Source organism: Siphateles boraxobius, unplaced genomic scaffold (genome assembly GCF_051911475.1).
Source record: "Siphateles boraxobius isolate OS27281-9 unplaced genomic scaffold, OSU_SipBor_1 25, whole genome shotgun sequence".
Taxonomy (NCBI): Eukaryota; Metazoa; Chordata; class Actinopteri; order Cypriniformes; family Leuciscidae; genus Siphateles; species Siphateles boraxobius.
In genome coordinates this window covers 33,164,683-33,188,712 of record NW_027508866.1, presented here as the reverse complement: position 1 = coordinate 33,188,712, position 24,030 = coordinate 33,164,683, and the positions used below count along the sequence as shown (strand labels likewise).

Below are 24,030 nucleotides of genomic sequence, written 5' to 3'. Positions count from 1 at the left end.
AATAAATGAATACATACATACATTTATTTAGAATGATTTAGAATAAAGAAATGACAAAAACTAAAAATATGATTTAGAACTGAAATAAATGACATATAACCTAAAAAATACCTGATTTAACTAAAATAACTAAGTGAATGGTTTAGAACTGAAATAAATAAATACATACATAAATTACACATAACTGGAAAAAACTGAAAAAAATACCTGATTTAGAACTTAAACAAGTAAACACATACATGAAATAACCAAAGAAATATCTGATTTAGAACTTTAAACAAAGTTAAAAAATTACACATGAGAACCTAAACAAATACATAAATGAACAAACAAACTGGATGTCCTTTTTTGTTTTTTTCCAATTTCTTGATCATTTCTGGAAGAAAGAAAGAAAGAAAGAAAGAAAGAAAGAAAGAAAGAAAGAAAGAGAAAGAAAGAAAGAAAGTTTTGTTTTTTTATGTGGATTTATATTTGTGGACATACTATGATGCTTTTTCAATCAGTTTGAAGAGCTTTTCATTGGTTTCTCATGAAGCACTAAAACTATTTAACTTTTAAGATGACCAAATATTGCTGTTGGTTATGAATTCCATGACTCAGACTCTGTTTTTAACCTTGAACTTCCTCCATCAGACTCCTTCTAGCGTGGACATATGAAATCCCCCCCCACACACACACACCTCATCGAGGAGACGGGATCAGAGATGGTTTTAGGGAGGGGATTACATCTCCAGACTTACTGGTGCCAGGAGTTAATGGGTTCACTCAAGGCCGATTGAGACGTCTTCATTACCACACTTGTGAAAACTGAAGGGGTGGAGATCAGGACAGGGGAGGATGTTTCCTTTGATCCGGGCCAAGTGAATTGTAAATGAGCTGGGATTAGCCCTATAAATACTTGAGCCTCATGCTGGAGGTGTTGATCAGTGAACCCAAAACCACGCTTATCAGAACACAAACACAGATCTGACTCGCTCAGTCACAGGACTTCACTTCTGGAAACTCTCCCTAAAGAAGAAGACCTTGTTTGATACCGGATATTTGTTTTTTCTTTGCTGGATTTGGACAAGTTCTCTGAGATGAAGGGGCATTTTTCCATCGAGTGGCTTTCTCAGAGCAGCCAGGCCTTGCGCAGCTCGGCATCCACACATCCCTCAAACTCTTGGGACGGCCCGAGCACCTCTGGCACGGCATCCGAGAGCCTTCCCGGCTTCTACAGCAGATGGAGACCGGAAAACACGGAGGCTCAGGAGAAACGTATGGAGCCAGCACAGCCGGGAAACAGTTTGCTGTGTGCATCTACGCAAGAGACCGAGTCAAATGACAACAATGTCATCCAGAAACACACTCACGGTAAAATGCTTTTTTAATAATCCAAGGGTAAACTTCTATGCGTTTTTTTCATGATTTAATGTAAATGCTGTAAAAAATACTATTGTTATTTGATATTGTTTTTCTTATAATTACCAGTAAAATCATATAATTTAAATTATAAAGCTTTTTTTTAAATAGAAAAGAAGTTATTTTAAATACAGATCTAAAATACTAACATTTTATATTTAATTTAATTAACTTGTTTTTAATTTAATTATTTGATGTAATGATTCTCCATACATTTCTCTTGATTCTCCATGTTTTCTGAATCATGTTATAGTTACAATAGTTAAAAGTAAAAAGTAATCTTAGCCAACACAGAAAAGACATTTTAAAATATATTAAAAAAAAATATTTTTAAATAATCTTTTAATGTAAAATTCTAAAATGTTTGTTATTTTTTTGTATTGAATTAGTAGCTAACAAGTAGAAATATTATTTAACATGGTAACAATGGTTAAAAGTACTATTAAAATACTGTTATAATAATAAAATAAAAAGTATAAAGCCATATCATGTCATTTTGTTAGTGTGTTATTTTAAAACAAAATTTTGAATGCTTACAGCAAATTAGCAGTTTACATAGGATCTACGTTCATATAATTTTGTGATTTCTTCCTAAATTTTCTTCTATTTTTTTTTTCATTTGAGCATTTTCTATTTAAATGCAAATGTATATTTTTTCTTTCCCTCTTGCAAAGTAGTTTTTTGTGACCTGACCTCCTATCTTGATCTGTATATTAATCTGTGTTTGTTGTCTATAGCATCAGAGGCCGGTTTCAGCAGCAGCACGGAGGAGGAGGAGACGTCCGGGTACGAGAGTGAGGGGGGCCGTTCTCTCTCACCTGGGGCCCTCAAAGACCCGGCTCCAGCTGCATCTCCCTCTTCTGGCCGCAGACCCCGAACAGCTTTCACCGCCGAGCAGATCAACAGTCTGGAGAAAGCCTTCAAGAGGAACGCTTATCTGGGAGCCCAGGACAAAGCTGAGCTCTGCAAAAGACTGAATCTGTCTGATAAACAGGTATGTGGTTGATTTATTTTGTTGGTAACACTAAATTCCTGTTTTTGTAACGTTAGTTTACACAGGGCCGATATTGGAATCTCTTTGAATCCCGTTTTTTTTCAGGCTCCCAAAATTTATATCCTATAAATGAACAGCCAAAACACATAAAAGTTTCCCGTTTTTAGTTCAAAACGCTGTCGTGTGAATGGTCCCTTTGTTAATGTTAATTTAAACATTCACTACTCTATAATTAAAATCAAAAGTTATGTGTTAACATTTATGCACTGCGAACTTAAAGGCCATTTAAACGTCACCATTTTCAGCTAAAAATGAAAACTTTTTAAACGGGATTCAAAGTGTAAGTTTGCAAAAAATACGTTATTGCCTCTGTGTAAACTACAAAAAACCGCAAATTTGTGAAAACAGTGACGTCATGCGCATGCGTATTACAGTCTATAGGTACGTAGTGTTTCCAAAGTGACATCGCCATCTTCTGGCCTGCCATGCATAATAGTCATTTTTGCGATCCTTCCATGTGAACGTGATCGTTTGACAACGTTGTTGTCATTTGAAAAATGCAAAGGAAAAACTTTTCCGTTTTAGTAGCTACATCGTTGTCTTGTAAACGTAATGTAGCCTACCCTAACATGAACAAACATAGAATTGTATTTTTATTAACTAAGAGCTAACTAACTTCTGGCACCAGAGCTGTCATGAACATATATTATTGTACATGAACTAATATATTAACAAAGATGAACAATTATCTTTGTTAGTTCGCTAACATTAACTGATTGGGCCTCATTAGGTGCTACAAAAACTGATTTTCAATAATGTGATTTAAGTGCTTCAACTAATATAATATTTAAATATAAACTTACGTTATACTTCTCTTCATCAGATCAGAAACTGGTTCCAGAATCGACGCATGAAGCTGAAACGGACCGTTCAGGACAGCCTCGCTCACGCCTGTCAGGCTAAAGTGGCCTCGCATATGATGCATTACTCCGATCTGCACGGTTTCCGAGCCGCTCCGTATCCCAGCTTCTACGCGGGGGTCCAGGAGAGCGCGACACCGTACGGCTCCGGGTTCCACTACGGTCCTGCCACCTCCGGAGGGCTGTCGAGCCTGCCTGTGGACGCCCTGTATCAGTACAGCCAAATACAGAGCCTTCCCATCCATCCCAGCAACCCCTCCATCATGACCCCGTACCCGCCGTACCACTCTCACTACTACAGCACACAGTGAGAGGAGAGACCGCCAGCAAACCCGCCATTTCTGCCTGTTACTGTTAGTCAAGGCTTTGTTTACATCTTTGCATTTGTGAATACAGGGTGAAGTGCAATAACAAATGTGAATTTTTTTTTATTATTGTTTTGAAGAATTATTTAAATATGTTTGTAAAATTTGAAAAATGTCTATGTGTACAAGAGGAGTGTATAAATAAATCTTTTTCTATTTGACTACACCGTTTGTTTTCTTTCGAAGGGTGTAAAGTGCTTAATGAAGAGATGTCTTATCGATCAAAAGTTTAGTATAGGGTACCACAAGACTCAGTCCTAGGACCGTTGCTGTTCACTCTGCATATGCTTTAGGATATATCATTAGGAAGTATGGATTAGTTTTCACTGTTATGCTGATGATACTCAGCTCTATATTTCTTCACGCCCTGACGAAACTTACCAATTCACAAAATTAACGGAATGCATAGCTGATATATAAAAACTGGATGACTAGTAATTTCCTTCTACTTAATTCTGAAAAAACAGAGATTCTAATTTTTGGACAAAAACGCATTTTTTCATCTTAAAATTATATCTAAATGATGTCATATGCTCTCAATGACAAATGCAGAACAATTAGTTCATGCGTTCATGACATCAAGGCTAGTTTATTGTAATGCTATTATGGGTGGTTGCCCTGCACGCTTAATAAACAAACTACAGCTGGTCCAAAATGCAGTCACTAGAGTTCTTACCAGAACCAGGAAGTATGACCATATTAGCCCGTTCTGTCAACACTGCATTGACAGCATTGACACCTTATTAAATATTGTATCAATTTTAAAATATGCTGATTACTTACAAAGCACTAAACTCCCCAGTACTTGAGCGAGCTCTAAAAGGAGAACTTGGCAACTATTTCAACTTAATTAAACCGTTTAGAAATCATTTGGATGGTTAAATAACCTGTTCTGGTGAGAATGGTGACTTTCCCCGCTCCCCCTAACGTTCCTAGGCGGAAAACCAACCTTGCAACTTCGGGACTAAAGTCCCGGTAAGTTGGAAATAAGAAGTCTCGTGAGAAGCGAGAACGAGCTAGAAACACGAACTGCTTTACGGCAATTCGACATTAACACACACGCCATAAGATACTGTGTATGATGTATTACTCACCTCGGTAGACATGATAAACAGGGGCGATTCCAGGATTTTATAAATGGGGGGGCAGAGGGGGGACCAAGATCCAGTCATGGGGGGCACCTGGGAAATCAGAAAATTCAAATGGAAATAAATACTTGTTTAGAAAATATTAAGGACGATTTAAAAAAATCTTTGCAATGCTCAGTGACCTAATATAGATGGTATTAAATCTGGCACTGAACAAGAGCCTGAAAATCATTTTGTATTTTACATGGATTGGACCACACAGTTTTGTTCTAATAAATAAAAAACATCACCTAGGCATTAATTAGTCATTTAACATGCTTTATTCTCAACACAAACATTGAATGTGTGTGTGTGTGTGTGTGTGTGTAGGCGTACGTTCTCTGCATGAAATCTGTCTCTGACATGGTTTCTTCTTAAAGAAACCTTGGATGTCCTGTTGTGGTGTAGAAATAAACAAAAACCCATTCAGTATGAATTACACAGAGTTGCATGTAAAGGTCTCACATTTTAAGTTTCACCACGGCTCTGCTTTTTTAGGAAAAATATGATAGTGCCTTTAGTCTTTAAAACAAAAGATAAAGTAATGTGCGGGTCATTCCTGATATGCAGTGACATTTTGGCTTCATAAGTGTTGGGAAAAAAATGACATGATTTTCATGTTTTTAGCATTCTATCAAAATAGTGACATGTTTAACTATAAGCACCACATATTGGTCAAGCTCAGGGACTCTATAATAATAAGTATTGGTAGATTGTTCAGACACTGTCCATAAAAATATTCCACCCTGTTAGGGACATATACATATAGTTATTATCACATGTTAATAATGTAAATGTTAAACAATAATGAGCTTTTCTTGGATAGTATATGTCCCTTATGCCATCTTAGATTATTTTTTTCTTCTTGAAACAAGCAAAACAATTTTTGATGAATAGAATATGTTTCACATTCCACCCTGTTAAGTTTATAGATCTAACAGGGTGGACAATTCTGAGCTAAGTTAGCCATAGCTCTTTGAGTGATCAACATTTAGCTAGCTAACCTTCTACAGATGAACAGAACTTTTATAACTATGTCGGATTTGTTTTTACATTTTTTTTATAGGACAAACATTCTCCATAACATAGCCTGACAGGGTGGAACTTTAAGGGTGGGACAAGCAGGATAGCATTTCAAAAACTAAAAACAAAGTTAGGCGTGAGAGCTGAAGCATACCTCAGTTTGTACAGTTGAATTCCAGCAGGTAAAAGAAATGAAGTCACTTCTTGAAAATGGTCTCAATGAAATTCCAGTCGGATTTGGAAGGCAAAAAAGTACATACTAACAGGGTGGAAGATGACTTCAGGGACGCAGTAATTGAAGAAAATTTTAAGAAAAATACCTATATTTCCACATGATTTATATGTATGATTAGAGGCAATTTAGCCTAGTCTGTAACATAATTTAAAAATATTTTGAGGTTTTTGTCATTTCATGGTTTATATTTCTTGCAGAAGTTGATTACTGTGCACTGAGGACATGATATAATTGAATGCATACATCAATTAAAATTGTGTAAAATACAAAATAGTGTTTTATAGACATAGACATCAGTCTATTATCTCTGTTTAAATGGTAAAGAATACTTAAATCTACAATTTAAGCCATTTATTATAAATATGTGACTCATTTTAGAGAAAATATGAGTAAATAAATCATTAGGACAGGAAAGTCACTGCATACCAGGGATGACCCATGTATCTATTTTATATTTATATGGACGCGCTGCCGCGGAATAACACTGACAAGTCATCTGCCGAAGTTACGTTAGCTAATCTAACGTTACTGGCTTGATCAGTCACACATGAAAGTAATCAGACTAACATATGGTGCGATATTTCAAAATATATACTGTAATTGAGTGTGTGTATACCATAAACAGTGACGTGTTGAGGTGTCTCTCTCTCTTTCTGTTTGAAAAACGCGGACATGTGATTCCGCTTTGCGAATCGCAAACCAAGCAGTGATTGACAGCGCTCTAATCCAATGGCGTTGGGCATTGTCAGGTTTACAGTAAATCTAGCCCAATGATGTTGGGGGGGCCAATCATATTCCAGGGGGGGCAAGTGTCACCCCGTGCCCCCCTTCTAGACGCGCCCCTGAAGTTGGCCGGCTCCGATAATAACTAATGCACATGAGCAGCGGTAGAAAGGGGGAGGAGGGTTCCGCAAGTGAGTTTTTTTTACGACAGTGTTGTGAAATATACGCCCCACAGCTGTAGGGGGAGCTCGTTGAGAAAATATGCAACAACAAAAGTGAAAATCAGCGAAGAAATGGCTAGAGTTGCCGAGTGCCCCTTTAACGCATTATAGTCCTTCACATCTATTGCAATCTCAAAATTCCAGCCAGTTGATAATACCTAGAATATCAAAATCGACTGCTGGCCGTAGATCCTTTTCCTATTTAGCACCAAAACTTTGGAACAGTCTTCCTAACATTGTCTGGAAAGCAAACACACTGTCAGTTTAAATCTAGATTAAAAACACATCTCTTCAACCTGGCATACACATAGAACACTATACATTCCTATTATTCAAATCAGTTAAATGATTATTAGGCTGCATAAATTAGGTCAGCTGGAACCGGGAACACTTCCTATAACACCTGATGTACTCGCTACATCATAAAAAGAATGGCATCTAAGCTAATTTTAGTCTTTCTGTTTATTTCGAGGTTTACTGTAGGTTTTCGAGGTTATCAGCCGGATCCGGGCGTATCCAGATCAGATGGTGGACCTGAGCCTACACACGACCACAACACATGATGTAATCAGCCGGATCCAGGCGTATCCAGATCAGATGTCGGACCTGCGCCTAGACACGACCACAACACATCCCTGAAATGTCAGCAGAGATTGTGTCAACTAGACTCTCACCTGTGAAGGCCTCATCGACACGACAGCCGTCGGCACTGATCCTCAACAAACTCGTCTCCATACGAGCGTGATGACTCCGATCTTCAATCAGATGAACTGCATAATATAATGTTCTGATCCAATCTGACCGCTGACCTGCAATACTGCCTCAATGATAATCATACACTGTTTCTTCGTTGGCCAGAGGAGAACTGGCCCCCCGACTGAGCCTGGGTTCTCCTAAGGTTTTCTCCATTCTGTCACCTGATGGAGTTTTCCTTGCCACTGTCGCATTTGTCACTTTGGGTGCTTCTCAATATCCCTCCTCGTCTCCTCGCTCCTCCATCCTATGACCCGGAAACCAATCAAGCACAGCCATCTTGAAGGACATCTCAATTCTCTAATTGCACCGCGAGGAGTCGAGGAACGAGGAGTGATGAGGCTTTCAGAGGAGTCATGAGCGAGGATACACAGGTGTATCCTATGCGGAACTGTTCCATTGACTAAACGTGACGCACGTATACATTCTCCTCCCCCTTCACATCGGTCACAATCTTTTTAAATTATAGTTTACCTATGCAGTTTATATAAACCACACATCTCACAAATTTCAACAGGGTATCTTGCTTTATTATTATTCATTATGAATTTCTTAAATAAACAAACTTCAACAACATAAGGGCAGATGCTTTGAGCGCTGCTGATGACGCTGTGAAGTGACGCTCGAATGATCAAGTATTCCAATCTATAAAAAAAGCTTTCATTCGATTCCTCCGTCCTCATTTTCTTTCCCTGCGTCCTTCCCTGACAACCTACGGGGGGGGAGCTGAGGCGCTAGGAAAGGAAGCGAGGATGCACAAATAAGAAATGAGAAGCACCCTTTGGCTTTTGGTTTGCTTAGTTGGGGACATTTAATTTTATATTTAACAATATTATTACAACATTATTTTCCTGTTATCTCTGTAAAGCTGCTTTGAAACAATCTGCATTGTAAAAAGCGCTATATAAATAAAGGTGACTTAATACAAACTATACTAACTTTTTTTTTTTTTTAAAGAAATACATTTATTTAGTGAGGATAGAATACATTTATTCAAAAGTGACAAAGACATTTATAATCTTAAAAAAATATTTTTTTATTGCAACTAAATTATGTTCTTTTGAACTTAGTTCAAAGAATCCTGAAAAATGCATCACGGTTTCCACAAAAATATTAAGCAGCAGAACTGTTTTTAACATTGATAATAATCAGACATGAAATTTAGCATTGATCACAGGAATAAATTACATTTTTAAATGTTTTCAAAGAGAAAAGTTATTTTAAATTCTAATACTTCAAACTTTTACAGTATTTCTTTTTAATATCTAATAAATACAGCCTTGGTGAGCAGAAGGTCTCCTTTTAAAAACATTCAACAAACTTTTGAACACAAGTGTAGATACAATTTATATCGAATTGAAAGTAAACATTTAATCTTACTTATTCCTTACAATTATTATTATATACTTGAAAAGCTCATTTAAAATATATTTTATATACGAGTAAAATTGACAGCCCACCCTGAGGTTATTTACATGTACTTTTGGTTTCAAAAGATATATAAAATGGGAATATAGCTGGAAAAAAATTTCTATACGTTTATTCACATTATCCCTTATGTCAGATCCAAGAATGACTATTATCAGCATTTTTAGGCTGGTCTGCCTGTGTTCTAACAGTAGTCGTCAATCTCAAAATGATTGAGATGGCCAATCAAACCAAAGAAGGCAGGGCTTACCGTTTACAGAAGTAGAGTCAACGCAACACTTTAGTTTTAATGGTGAAAGAGTGCATGGGAAGATGCAAGTAGCTAATAATTTAACATTGGACAACTGTTTTACTGTAGAAACTAAATTAAACAACCGACAACATGTGATGGAAAGTTGAAACTACTTAACTAATCATGCTATAATTTTTCATGAATCATGTAATTCATAAGTGAATGCAAGGAGACAAGAAACATTGTTTTAGACATAAAGAGTGAATTTGTGTACATTTTAAAATAAAGGATTATTTGCAGCCTTGTTATCAGGATTAAATTATCACTATATCTCTTGTAGCAATTAGCACAGCATAAAGCTAACAAAAAGGAGTTTCTTGGGAATATGCATTAAAATGAAAATCACAGAAAAGCATTACATTTAGAAAAAAAAGTATTTTATTGTATAAAACAGACTTTTAAAAGCCGAAAAGGAAACCCACACCTCAGAAAACCCCATCCCTTAACCCAACTAAACAAAAAGGCAGGATTAGTTTTCCTTTTTTCCCCAGAACACATAACATCCCCCCCATTATAATCATGGATACAGTACGTCAAACTCTAACCTCTGTCATGTTAAACTACACTTACCAAACATAACCAAACAAATGAGGAAACGACAAAAACAACTGCTTTCTCAACGCTGATTGCTGTTGCTATACAAAGACAGAGTCGAACATCAATCCATCTTATACAGTTTTCTGCTGGCCCTTCTTTCCGATCAGAGACTTATGGATGTGTGGAATCACACCTGTAGGGAAAGACAGATACAAATGGAATTAAAATAATATCAGCGCCAGTCTTAAAACTATAACTTTAACAGCATCAGCGTAAATTTTTTTTTCAAATCACACCACACTTGAAAAATCACGTTACGCAAGTAAAACTCACCTCCACCAGCAATGGTAGCTTTGATAAGCGAGTCCAACTCCTCATCACCACGAATGGCCAGCTGTAAATGCCTTGGAGTGATACGCTTCACCTTCAGATCCTTGGAGGCATTTCCAGCCAACTCCAACACCTGCCAATATGACAATTACTGGGATTGCATTTGCACTAGAGACGATTCATGTATAACAGAAAAATCCCAGCCAGCCAACAACCTGCCACTATGACATCCAACAGGCTTGTTTAACAAACGGTGCTAAAATAAAACCATTACCTCAGCAGTCAGGTACTCCAAGATAGCTGCGCTGTACACGGCTGCTGTGGCTCCAACACGACCATGGCTGGTAGTTCGGGTCTTCAGGTGCCTGTGGATACGACCTACAGGGAACTGAATCACATAAACCAAAGAAACGGTCAACATCATACAGTTATATTTAACACCAGTCCATTTTTCCCCTCTGGCAGAGGAATCCATACCTGCAGACCAGCTCTTTGTGATCTGGAGATCGCTTTCGCCTTGGCTTTTCCACTGTCCTTTCCAGCCTTTCCTCCTGCCTGCGGAAGCACAAGAAAAAGGACGTATTACTCAAAAGTTTCTCCAAGGCTCATTGAAATTACATTGTGCTCATTGTAAATGAGGCATGTTTTCTTCAGAACAAAAAGGTAGCAACATCTGGTGAATCGGAATCATGTTGAGAGTTACGTAAGCAATGTGTATTGTTATAGACCAATTTCAAGAATGAAGTGATAAAATAAACAAAAGAGACTAGTAATCATTTTTGCTCGGAGTTTTCAAAAAATAGATTTTTTTGGTTTATCTGGCCAAGATACAGAAAACAACATAGGAAAATGCCTTAAAGGTTTGACTTTTATGTACAAACACTACGTTATCTCTACTCTACTAACTTTAAAAATATAGATAACGTTATATTCCACCAGCCAGAGTCATAATGCGTTTAAGCGCTAAATTTAGTTTAAAGCCAGGAAACTTTGTCCTGCATTGCAAATATTACATTTACACACACATTTTCTGGGTTTATTATTCCTTTTAAGAACAATAAACCAAATGCACTTTATTCCCATGGTCGGCGCTCTATTAACGTTAGCAAAACACTGCAACAAACAAACACTTCGAGCTTATTAAAAGCCATCACGTGCACAGAATTAAAGCACTACACAATTACGGTTTATACAGAATACATCGGTCCGAGCTAAGATTTATTTGAGAATTTAGACAATTTAAAACTTATTTTACCATATCGTCAGACGAGCTTCTTCTCTTTTCGCTTGAAACGGAGGGAAAACACAATGATGCCCACTTCAGCGATAGCGCGCTACGGTCCAACGTTATAACCAATCAGCGAGCTCCGTCTTGGTTTGAAATGGTGATTTCATCCAATCACAGAGCGTTTCACTAGGTGGGTGTCTTTTAGTTCTCTTTTTTTTCTTCACGGACCACCAGCACGCTAGTATTGTGCGCATGCGTGCCGCCGTCATCTTTTATTACATTAAAATCGATTAAACTATTATTTTGAAATGTTGGGAATGTTTCAATCACAATAAAATATACAGAATAATAGCATGTCTGATATCTAGTGTAGCCTATGGTGTTGTCAAAGCTACAATGCAAAACAAATAAATATTGAGGACGTGTTGTCTTTTACTTTGTTTATTAAACAAAGTAATGTTCTTTCTGATCAGCTCCTCCTTCTCAACACCCCTAAGGCTAAAATTGTAAAAGTGTTCTCGAGAGTTTCTTTCATTTTGTTGACTTTGACGACCACACTGTGATATTTTAGCTACTAATAGACAACAGGAGGTGTAGCTTATAAGACAACTAAATAAAACAAACAGGTTTTAAATTTTCCCTTTGCAGAAAACGGAGCCAGTGAGGAACACAGTTTGTTAGTCCTTTGTATTTTCTTATTATTTAATGGATCTTCCTCTTCATCCCAGTCTTCTTCTTTCAGTTCTTCTTTCCATCCACAGGATGATCATTTTACGTGCAGTTGTGGGAATTTGCTGTTTTAACAGCTGTTAATATTTGACCAGCTGTTAAATGCCCATTGAAGCGCGTTTCTAAGTGTTTACAGTGTTTATGACTCATTCCATAATTGCGGGTACATTTCAAGTAGAGAAAGAAAACAAAAAATATATCATTTTTTTTCTGTTAAACTTTTTTATTTTCGTAGAATGCACTTTTCAACATTTTCATTATTTGCTGATCTTAAACTTGTAAGATTTAAAATATTAATACTGATCAGCAATGTAGGCTACCAGAAAGATCTGTCAACTCTGTTATAGACAAATTGGGTTGATGATAATAGTTGACGATAACAGAGTTTACATTTCCCACCATTTTTACTTTAGTTCAAAATGCTAACCTCAAACCAGATAACACATGGCATGTCTAAAAACAGAATTTTATGGGTTTTCGCCATTATCATTTTTTAAAAAGTGAATGAGAGATTCACTGCAATATCACAATAATAGACTTGACAAATAATGAATCTACTATTGGTGTATCCTAAATATTAATGAGATACAAATTAATGAGAGAAGAATAATGACTGACATCATTGCTTTCCAGAGTTTCTCGCCAGATGAAGTGACATCACTTGGTGCAAGTCACATGCTTTTTCTACAAATGCTATGGAGTTTGTTTGTTTGTTTGTTTTATAACAGCGGTAACAGAGTTGACCAGAACGTAGGGACAGATACAACATCTATTTTTTTACTAATTCAATTACAAATAATACAGAAAATATATATTCTATGCAATTGTTTATATATAGAGTAAACACAAAAAATATTTGAAAATTAGACTTTATGGTTTCATGATAATTCAAGTTGAATGTATGAATCAGGAGGCAGAGACAGTCAATAATGGGTGGAGTGGGAGTTGCTAAATCGCATAATTTTTTCCCCCCTAAATATACATAAAGCATTAATTTTAGTGATAGTGTAATATAATTTGTTATTATTCTTAAATCATTAATTGATTCAAAATAGTTTTTTTTTTAATAGAAGAAGGTTTATCTGTCAGACTCGAAATGTACCAATAATGACTCTTATATCCAACATATCATTTTTTAATGTTTTTTTTATGTAGGACCCATGTGACCCCCCATACATACACATTGTTAATATGAATTTTCATTTAGATGTTTCCCCAAAATAGTCACGAGTAAAAAAAATAAAAAACATTAGGCTATTTAAAAACAAATCACATTGTGGGTTCTGCTTCCTTTGAATCTGTTCTTAGTATTCTTTTATTTTTTTGAAACTTGAGTGTGTGAAATATGGCATATAGAAATGGACAGACTCTGCATGTGAACAAGTTATTTTAATTCAGAAATGGCATGAATTTGATGTAGTTATTAAAATCCCTATAGGCGATTCAAAACACTGAGTGTGCATGTATGAGCGCCAGAGTAGCTAATAAATGGAATAATTCGTGGATTATTTAAGAGTTAATCAAAAATAACTTTTGAGACAATTTAAATATGCTTTGCTCATCTTGATTACTATAACATTCAATATTTGTTTTATATTATAATTATGTTAATATAATTAATTCTCAGTTTCACAGTGATTTATTGGCATCACTAAAGCACATAAGAACAGTGTTGAGCAATAATGAAAACAATTTGCAATCATGTACAAACAAAACATTCGTCTTATTCAACCAGTTACATATTGTTTAGCCCTGAATGCCTCCTACACTGAAAATTAGAGTAGGATTTACTTGAAAAAAGCTAGGCAACTTTTTTCACTCAGAAAATGCTAGTAAATTTACAAAGATTTGCCAAGTAAAAACCTAAACATATTTATCAGTAGCTTTAATTAGAAATCTTTAAGTTAAATTTACTTGGAATATGGAATTAAGTAAACATTACTTAACCTAGTTAAGTGATAATAACAAAGAAAATGAGTGATTTTAACTTGTAGTTTAGCTAGTAAAAGGTTGATTAATATCGATTTAGTTGAAATTTCCTTTGCATTACATTTCACTACAACAATAATATTGCATTTTATTAGGCATTTGTAGTATGTGCTTCACTTAGGTCATCTAAGTAATTTATATTATATCTTGTCAGATGTTAAGCATGATGTGAATGCAAAGACCTCAATACTTGGTAGACAATACACAATGGCGGTAACATTTGATGGGTCGTTTTTGTGTTCGAATGTGTCATTTTGAGCAAAAAATTTACTGAAAATGTCACAAAATGGCAAGTTACTAATACTGACAACAAAAACCAATGATAAAACAGTGTAAATACAGCTGGAAACCATTGAAAAATGAACCTCATTAATTATTCAAGGTCCAGTGCATGATGGGAACCCCAGTATCACAAAAGTTGAGTAATTTTTACTTAATTTTATTGATTTGATATTTACACTTTCATTTCTACTCGCTTGAATTAAGTACTAATATGGAATTTACTTAGTTTTTTAAATTCTTGCCTGAACTAACTTTTTCATGTAAATTACATTGTTTTTTTTCAGTAGTATTTACTCCACCAAAAAATATTTTTTTACAGTGAAAAGCAATACAAGAGTAATAACTAATCATGTGCACAACAATTTTTTACTTTATGCAATGCCACGAGAACATCAGGCCTATTAGTCACATTGTCACATTAACATCAGCTGCCAGGAAATGAAAAACAAAAACAAAAAAAACATAAAAATTACATAAATTCCAGTGCTTTCAAAGCATTACATGTTTTTAGCACTTTTATGTTTTTAGTTTGTTCCAAAAGAATTTACATATCATTTAAAGTCATTTATAAAATGTGAAAAATTTGGTTAGGACTGAGTCCACTTCTTTTTATGTATATTTTCCTAATAAAATAAATAACTGTATAAAATGTTGTTCTTTACATTGCAAATTGTCGTTCTTAGTATAAGAAAATCACTTTTTATCATATACTATTACGTTTACATTTTCTATTAATAATGTTTTCTAAACCTTGAGTAACTACAGTGAAAAAACAGATGCAGAATAGTTTGAAATTCACAGGTAGCCTAAATTAAATATTAAGCTAAAATCTTTCCAAAACAAGCTTAGCAGGATACATTCTGTGAAGAAGCCTATATATCTTGTAAAGCACTTCCTCCATTTTGTTATTAACACCAAATTTATTTAGCAATTTCCATGCTTTGACCCGAGAGATACCGAATAAAGAAGACCAAAAGAATCTTGCTGCAGGAAAAGACACAGAAGAAAGAGCATTTATTATATCCTTATTATTGCTTTTTTATTTTATTTATTAAAACACATTATCAATGAAAAAGTTACCCAAAGAAGTTCCATGTTGTTTTCCACTGATGTAGAGTTCTTTAACCTTAAATACTAAAAAGACAAAGTCTATAATATGTTTTTCAATAAAATAATTAGTTATAGCAGAATCCTTAAACATTAGAATTAAAGAGGAGGTTATTGATCAGAGGAAAAATACCTTGGCATGATTTTAGATTCTCAGTTAAATTGTATAAGTCATGTGAAAAAGATACATAAAACGATTAAGGCAAATCTTACAGCTTCAAAATAATAAGAAACTGATCATGCCCTTGTTTTTAAACTCGATGATATTATCACACATGTCCTATGGATGTACATGTCTTTACAACAGAGCATTGCACATTGTAGATAGAAAGCAAATAACATCATCATTGTCAGATCTTAAGTAAATACAAGATTTAAGATTTGCTCAATTTGTCTTTCTCCACTATGTAAAGTTTGTGTTTAAATGTCTAAATGGTCTTGCTCCTCAGCCCTTATGTACCTTTTTGAGAGTTTATATGGAGATCAGCAGATCCAGAGCGGCTTCTAGTGAAAATTGTAAAACTTCACTGCCCTCTCAGTCAAAGGTGTAAAATTAGGGCTTTTTAGGCAATTAGGCCTAAACTTGGTTAATTAGGCAACAAACTTATACTCATGTTTAGCTTTCTCGCCCCCCTATTTTATCTGTACCTATAAAATAAAACATTTAAGAAAAAAAACGCGCAACACGCTGACCTCGGGAATTACACCCCGACGTCACAGTTGACGTCATCGCGCACATGAAGGCGGAAGTTCAGCAGCGGATCTACAGTCAGCCTTTACGTCATTTCGTAAATAGCTCAAAATCCAAGGGTGGAAAAACGGCTGATCCTGGGTCAGATCTCAAAAGGGAATACGCAGAAAAATGCGTGCATATGAATAGGTTGATTTGATTATATATATATATATATATATATATATATATATATATATATATATATATATATATATATATATATATATATATATATGAATACAGATGAAATATGAGTAATGCATCTGTCACATCCATAATGGTACAATAATTGTCTGCACAAAACTCCTATAGCATCTTGTTGAATGTTTTATTCTATTTTTATATTGATTTTATATTCTTTAAGCACGTCAACGGCACGTCATATTTGCATGTATTTTCTTCTCTGCACTTTTACTGCATTGCATATGCATTTGCAAATCAGAGCAATCGAATAATTTGATCCAAATATGATGATTTAAAAAAACAATGATACATTTCTTAGTTCTCCTTCAAAGCTTCAGCTGAGCCCCAGAAGGACAGGAAATGCCTGCACACGAGGAGGAAATGTCTCTAACCAATGGAGCGCGCGCGCACCTCCCTCGTCCTGCGAATGACAAGCGCGCGGACCTATGAATGACCTCGCGGGCGCGCGCCGCCTGTTATTGGCAGATGTGAGGCCAATGCTGTGGTGCGTGCGTGCGTGCTGGAGCAGCGCAGAGAGAGAGGAGCGTTTCTCTGAGAGAGAAGTTGGCTGGAGGTGCTGAAGATGGCGGATGGAGACAGTGGGAGCGAGCGCGGTGGCAGTAGCGGCGGCCCTCAGCACTTCCAGCGGGAGCAGGAGACCCAGGAGCTGGCGTCCAAGCGCCTTGACATCCAGAACAAGCGCTTCTACCTGGACGTCAAGCAGAACGCGAAGGGACGCTTCATCAAGATAGCGGAGGTGGGTGCTGGTGGCTCCAAGAGCCGCCTGACTCTCTCCATGTCCGTGGCGGCCGAGTTCCGCGACTACCTCGGGGATTTCATCGAGCACTACGCCCAGCTGGGGCCAAGCAGCCCGGAGCAGATCGCGCAATCGTCCGGAGGTGAGGACGGCGGCCCGCGGCGTGCGCTCAAAAGCGAGTTCTTGGTGCGCGAGAACCGTAAATACTACCTTGACTTGAAGGAGAACCAGCGCGGGAGGTTCCTGCGCATCCGCCAGACCGTTAACCGAGGTCCGGGCTTCGGTGTCGGTGGAGGAGGTGGTCCCGGAGGCAGCGTACAGACCGGCCAGACCATCGCGCTCCCGGCGCAAGGCTTAATCGAGTTCCGAGACGCCCTGGCCAAGCTCATCGATGACTACGGCGGGGAGGACGAGGAGCTGAGCGGGGGGCACGGGGCCGCGGGGGGGTACGGCGAGCTTCCCGAGGGCACCTCCATCATGGTGGACTCCAAGAGGTTCTTTTTCGACGTGGGTTCTAACAAGTACGGCGTGTTCCTGCGGGTCAGCGAGGTCAAGCCCAGTTACAGGAACTCCATCACCATCCCCTTCAAGGCCTGGGGGAAGTTCGGAGGAGCTTTCTCCCGTTACGCCGAGGAGATGAAGGAGATCCAGGAGAGACATCGGGATAAGATGTACGAGAGGAGAGAGGAGTCCGAGGGCGAGGACGTGGACGACGACTGACTGCAGACTTCGCCAGGAGATGACCACACGTGTGAAACAAGAAGTGCATGAACTGAACTCAAATAGCCTACTAAAATATTCATGGGACAGAAAACTAGATCTGTGAAGTTTCTATGTGGTGAGGGTTTGGGGAGGGTGGGTTGTCTGTATTGAAGCCATGGGGCGAAGGATGTCTTGTTGGGTATGACTTATTCCCGATGCTGCCCTGTCCTGTTAAACCAGCAAGTTTAATTGTCTTAGCTAACAATTAAACCTTTGTTACATCAAGGCTGCTGAATTTCAAAAGCGGCCTGGATACCATAATACCAGGCTGTAAGGGTTCATACGGTCCAACATGTTTTTAGAGGGGAGAAATTTAGTGTGTGTATATGTGTGTGTGTATGTGTGTGTGTATATATATATATATATATATATATACATATACACATAGTGTCACTGGTATTCATGGTGTGTTTCCTATCCAGGCAGCATGGGACTTTCACAACTGTTATCAAAACGTTGCATCAGAAGTTTGAGTTCTCCGATAATTTTATTTCTTTCTTTAATAGGCCGATGTTCCCTAAGTTATTGTTTTATGGTTTTCGTTCCTGCATCAACATGACTTTTATGGTTTGGCCAATTTGAGTGATGAAAAGTTTTAAATTCAGATTTGGAGGGGAATGTTTTGACCCCTGATTTTGTGTTGACATGTCTCAGCTGTTCACAGCCAGAGATGTTTTAAATCCGAAGTGGTAATCTGTAAACCTGTGACTTCCTTGAGGCGTTAGTAATGAAAATTGTTGCTTTATGCACATCATTCAACCGGTGTTATAAAACAACATTATGGACCGGTGGGATATTTTGGTTTTGGGGTCAATACAAAGAGCTTTGTCTTTTTCTAACTTGGGTCCAAGTCCCCTCTCAATATTTAAGGACAGATTGCTTAAGATTGCTTAAAGGACAGAGCGACATGGACGAGTGCATTTTCACCCCGTCCCCTTTTGCGTTGTCATTTTTTTAATTTTTATGTAAGATTGTTCTTTATGAGAATAAGTAAAAAAAAAAAACCAGCATATTTTTGAATAAACAGTAAAAATTATATATAAACTACCAAATTATTAAGGCTCAAGAAGCTAATTTTGTAAAAAAGAAAAATAAGCTGGGATTGAAATATTGGATTTGTTTTGTAGAAGAGTATAGCATCATATATGAGATTATCCTTGGGAAACATCACCGCATCCAAACTCCTCCCACAACCCCTTTGAGTTTACAGCACGCATATGATTTCTTTCTACGTGATTAATGTCAAACGTCTTTCCGGTGGCAACGTGCGTCCATTTCTGTGCATGTCAGTCCCGCATTTGCCTTTTTATTTAATTTATTGCTTTCTCTTGCGTAGTAACTGCAGCCATATTAATGCAATATTATTGTTTAAACTTTCACCAAAAATATTATAAGAATAACCAAGTAGACCAGTGGGTTATGATGGAGAAAGATAGTTAATGTTGAGAATATTTCATCCATGCACTTTAGCAAAAACATAAACTGCGAAATGCTTGTATCCACGGCGAAGAATTGAGAGAAAAAGAAAAAAAAATTCCCTTCTTGGGTGCAACAGTGTTTAGTGCTGGCGTGTAAAGCCTCCTTTAACCCTCCATACTGTTTTGTGTTAAATGGCAGCTGCTGAAGTCATGTGTACTGCTGTGATCCTTTCAAGACGAATTGCAATGGATAGTTTGTTATGAAATATTCTCCCACACTTTTATCTATTGGCAGCGTGATTGTTAACGGATGCCAGTCTCCGGCTGGTTCTCTGTACTTTCGCGAGTGCAGCAGCTGTTTCTCCTCAACAGTGAGCTGACTAGGCAGGCCGGCTATTTTAATGCGGGAAGCGTCGGAGAGGGTGAGCGTTCCTGCTCTGGTGGCCGTGGATTCAGCTGTGCCGTCTGCTCTCAAGTGCGTCGACGCACAAGGGCCCGATTGTTGAGCCACTGCAAATGTTATCACATCAGCAGACTGCGTTTGGTGCATGTGATGGGGAGCCGCAGCCGTATAGTAGAGAGAGTGATGTGTAACATTCAGCATAGTGTTTTCTGCGACTAACCTTCTGAAACGGGCCCCAATTTGGCAGCTGAGCGCGAACGGCAATAGAAAGCGTGACACAGCAGCTGTTGGCAGGACATTCTTGCGTTCCCCTCCCCTCGCCCCTCCTCAGCTGCTGTTCGGGTCGCTCCGCTAAACTGAGCATTTGTAGACGGGAGGCACCATTCGGGACTGAGCCTGAGCTGGCTTCACAACTCATTTTACAAACTCGCTGTCGGAAGGAGATTTTCCATGTTCTTGCTGGCGTGTCTAAATCATTTTGATTGTATGACCCATCTGTACTGTTAGCGACGTGAACGTGTCATGTTGAAGAACCAAGATGGTTGACTAATGTTGTTTAAAAAACGCAAATGACCAACAAAAAGCCATTTTTTCCCTTCACTCTAAGATGCATACATGCATTAAATCGCTCTAGGCTGCTAAATGTCAAAGTGGAGTATCGCAAAGTATCGCAGCACTTTTTCTTTTTTTCTTCAATGACCTGTCCATTTAAGATCTGGAATCGGGCACAAATCTCTTGCAAAACACCAGAAATGGACTTTCTTTCGACTGAACTTGGCTGCGTTTATTTCAAATGTGTACTGGGAATACGTACTGTAAAGATTTGTGTTTTGTTTCCACCTTAATGTCACTATAAAAAAATAAAAAAAAAGGGACAGGAAGCAATACTCATCCATAGGGATGAGATTATGAGTTCATTTCCTGTCAGGCTCTTAGCCGACTCACAATTGGCCGATTTGTCTTCCTGTTTCCTGAGGTTGGGATTTGTGCAAAGTTCTGTGGGGCGTCCGCATACTTTTCAAATGAACAACAATACCTCTGTTCCACTGTACGAAAGATTGGAAAACTTCTGAAAGAATGTTCTGTTATTTCAGGCGACTCACCCGAGCTCTTAACAGCATCCATGTGTCAACCACTGTTTTGTTTTCTTTGGACACCGTACGCACAAGAGCAGCAATCCATAGAACAATCTTTATTGAAAGGTAGCTATTTTTCCAATATATGTTGTGTTTTCAGCAGAGATTTTAACGTCGGAATGCCCTTTAAACTCAGGTTCTCGGCGTTCTCAGTATATATATTTTCTATCTGTTACTTGATACTGAAGTTACAGAGTGAGTTCACAGCTTCTGCAGGACACTGTCAAGAGCTCAGGTCTCAGATACTCAAAGTATCTCCACCCATCCCATCAAGCCCCGTCCCACGCTAGACTGCCTCTCAAGAACCGGCAGCCTTCCGTTTTTCCCATGGCTGAACTTTTTTTTTTCTTTTCTCTGAGATTTACAAGTCTATATTTAGAAAATGCTATGTATGTTTGTAACAGAATAAAGGAAATTATAAATGATGGAAAGCATAATACTGGCCTGGTGTTGTTGTGTTTATGTACATTGGTTGTGTGTTCAGTGTTATTTTAGTAATATTAATATAGTTTTTATTAATATTTTGAATTCGCTTTTATTTTAGTATTTTCAGTGCATGTTAATTTGAGTTTAATTTTTAGTATATTTGTTGTTTTTAAATATTACTATTTAGGTTTATTTTTGTTTGTTTTAATTTTATATTATTTTGGTTTATTTTGTTAATTTACCTTAGTGTATTGCCAAGGTAACATTTAAAAATTTTGTCTAAAGTGTTAATATTTATATTTTATTTCAATTAACAAAAATGTTTTGATAGTTTTAGTTCAATATAAAAAAACTGTACCAATTTACCTTAAAGTAGGCCTTCATTATAAAACCATTTGTTAATATAATAATATAATAATCTTTAATCAAAATGTAGTGACTTATGTTTCAGAGTCCCACCTCTGAAATGACTGTTCTTATTGGATGATGTCACGAATCCCTATTATTTTTCAGCTGCTCATCTCCAACTATCTCCATTCTGGAATGTAAGTCCCACTTTTTTTTAATGATCCAGTCAGTCAATTACGGGTGGCTAAAATCTCGTTTAACTCTGAAATAACATGGCATTAAGGGAGTAAAATAGGTTGAAAACACTATTTAAAATTTAAAATTGAGCCTTTATCTTTTCTAAGTATAAATTTGTGCTTGTAAAGAGTTCATTAGTGCATCTTATTCTAAAATTACTTTACTTGATTGATGTCACATATAGACCGCACAGATTAATATTAATATTAAATAGCAGTTTAGTCATTGTTTTAAGCTACTTAATGCAGTCATTTATTGCAATTTAATTCCACTTAATGTGTTATCAGTTACTGCACAAAAGCAAATAATAGATATTCTTTTTTTTCTTCTTTTTTTTAAGCATTATTTGTGGGATATTCTTGTTTTTGAGGGTAAACTTGACCTTCAGCTTCCACATGGCGTCCAAAAACCCATTCCATCGTACATTTAGTCGAATAGCTTCTTTTATTCATAATATGTCGCATAACACACACCACCGTTCAAATATTTGGTGTCCGTAAGATGTTTTAATGTTTTTGAAAGAAGTCTCTAAAGCTCACCAAGACTGAATTTATCTGACCAAAAATACAGTAAAATAGAAATATTATTACAATTTAAAATAACAGTTTTTTACCTTAATTTCAGCATCATTACTCCAGTCTTGAGTGTCACATGATCCTTCAGAAGTCATTCTAATATGTTGATTTGCTGCTCAAGAAACATTTCTGATTATTATCAGTGTTGAAAAATTTGGTTTTGAATCCATGATACATTTTTTCAAGATTCTCTGATGAATAGAACGTTAAAACAACAGCATTTATTTGAAATAGAAATCTTTTGTTATTATAATAATTATTAAAGTCATCACTGGCACTTTCAGATGACTTTTGAGTGGTATTGTAAGTAAAACGGGTTATAAATTGTTTGATTTTGACTTTAATGCATGACTTGCATGGCAGTGTTGCAAAGTGTAACATTGCAGCACACAGATGCATGCGGCCTATTTGATGACAGTTATCCTCACGGGATAGGGGATGCCGGGTTCGAATACGCCCCGTGTCCCGGCTGACCCCACAGCACATACACTCTCAGAAATAATGGTACAAAAGCTGTCACTAGGGCAGGCCCTTTTAAAAGGTTCTACTAGCCTATAGAGGTACTAATATGCCCTCTTCCTTTTGAAAGGGTACCTGTGCCCGTGACAGCATTTGTACCTTTATTTCTGAGAGCGTAAGGACTTTAAGGTCTCTGCCGAATCAGGCCGGGATTATTGGGAAAGCAATGAGCTCCTGCTGTGATCTCACGGACATTCATTGGTCACAGAGTCGTCGCTGTCTCTCAGCATTAAATGCGGACACGGTCTGTCGTTGTTCTGATTTAGGTCATGGTGGGTGGAGTCATGTGATGTCATAACAGCAAAAAGCCAAAACATTTGCATAGGTTGAAACCATGAAAATTCAGTTTGGGTTTAGTTTTTTTTTCTCTGAATGCATGTAATGCAAATATGGGCAACACTTTACAAGGTTTCATTAGTTAAGATGAACTTACAATGAACAAGACTTCCACAGCATTTATTAATATTAATGTTCTTTTATACATTTTTTTATACTTGATTAAAAGTTGTGAATGAACATGAACAAACAATGTAGAATTATATTTCACTAACAAAAAAATATTGCTCATTGTTAAATCATCTCAGCTAATGCATAACGAGGCCATTTTGTAGCCTATGCATTATTTGTTCGAACTTTATTGTGGTGTATATTTTTTTCCTTTTTCAAGATTAATAATGCTTTATAGGTTTTTCAGTCAAATGTAATGGCATTTACATTTATTCATTTAGAAGACTTTTATCTAAGTGGATATGAGTAGATCTTTTTGAGCAGCTGATTGCAAAAAACATTTTGCAGAAAAAATGCAATTCATTCAATTTATTTTCAAGGGATTGCAACCATGGCTCCATC

General features: G+C 37.0%; 3 protein-coding genes across 3 annotated transcripts; 2 read left to right on the top strand and 1 right to left on the bottom strand.

Annotated features, from left to right (window-relative positions):
• Positions 1-881: 881 nt before the first annotated feature.
• Positions 882-3,844, top strand: ved (ventrally expressed dharma/bozozok antagonist). The gene is made up of 3 exons (XM_077242032.1): positions 882-1,353; positions 2,139-2,395; positions 3,279-3,844. The coding sequence occupies exons 1-3, from the start codon at positions 1,080-1,082 to the stop codon at positions 3,624-3,626; spliced, it is 879 nt and encodes a 292-aa protein (XP_077098147.1). The 5' UTR covers positions 882-1,079; the 3' UTR covers positions 3,627-3,844.
• Positions 3,845-9,842: 5,998 nt separating this feature from the next.
• h2az2b (H2A.Z variant histone 2b) lies at positions 9,843-11,719 on the bottom strand. The gene is made up of 5 exons (XM_077243578.1): positions 11,605-11,719; positions 10,827-10,904; positions 10,624-10,737; positions 10,353-10,482; positions 9,843-10,212 (listed from the first exon to the last, which is right to left on the bottom strand). The coding sequence occupies exons 1-5, from the start codon at positions 11,605-11,607 to the stop codon at positions 10,151-10,153; spliced, it is 387 nt and encodes a 128-aa protein (XP_077099693.1). The 5' UTR covers positions 11,608-11,719; the 3' UTR covers positions 9,843-10,150.
• Positions 11,720-17,083: 5,364 nt separating this feature from the next.
• purbb (purine-rich element binding protein Bb) lies at positions 17,084-21,513 on the top strand. Its single transcript, XM_077243577.1, has one exon. It carries the CDS (start codon positions 17,184-17,186, stop codon positions 18,075-18,077), a length of 894 nt encoding a protein of 297 aa, XP_077099692.1. The 5' UTR covers positions 17,084-17,183; the 3' UTR covers positions 18,078-21,513.
• The last annotated feature ends 2,517 nt before the right edge of the window (positions 21,514-24,030 follow it).

Coding starts and splice junctions, on each gene's coding strand:
- ved (XM_077242032.1), top strand. CDS start 1,080: ATGAAGGGGCATTTTTCCATCGAGTGGCTTTCTCAGAGCAGCCAGGCC. Junction 1,354..2,138: donor CATCCAGAAACACACTCACG/GTAAAATGCTTT, acceptor TGTTGTCTATAG/CATCAGAGGCCGGTTTCAGC. Junction 2,396..3,278: donor TGAATCTGTCTGATAAACAG/GTATGTGGTTGA, acceptor TCTCTTCATCAG/ATCAGAAACTGGTTCCAGAA.
- h2az2b (XM_077243578.1), bottom strand. Junction 10,738..10,826: donor CACAAAGAGCTGGTCTGCAG/GTATGGATTCCT, acceptor TATGTGATTCAG/TTCCCTGTAGGTCGTATCCA. Junction 10,213..10,352: donor AGCTACCATTGCTGGTGGAG/GTGAGTTTTACT, acceptor CTTTCCCTACAG/GTGTGATTCCACACATCCAT.
- purbb (XM_077243577.1), top strand. CDS start 17,184: ATGGCGGATGGAGACAGTGGGAGCGAGCGCGGTGGCAGTAGCGGCGGC.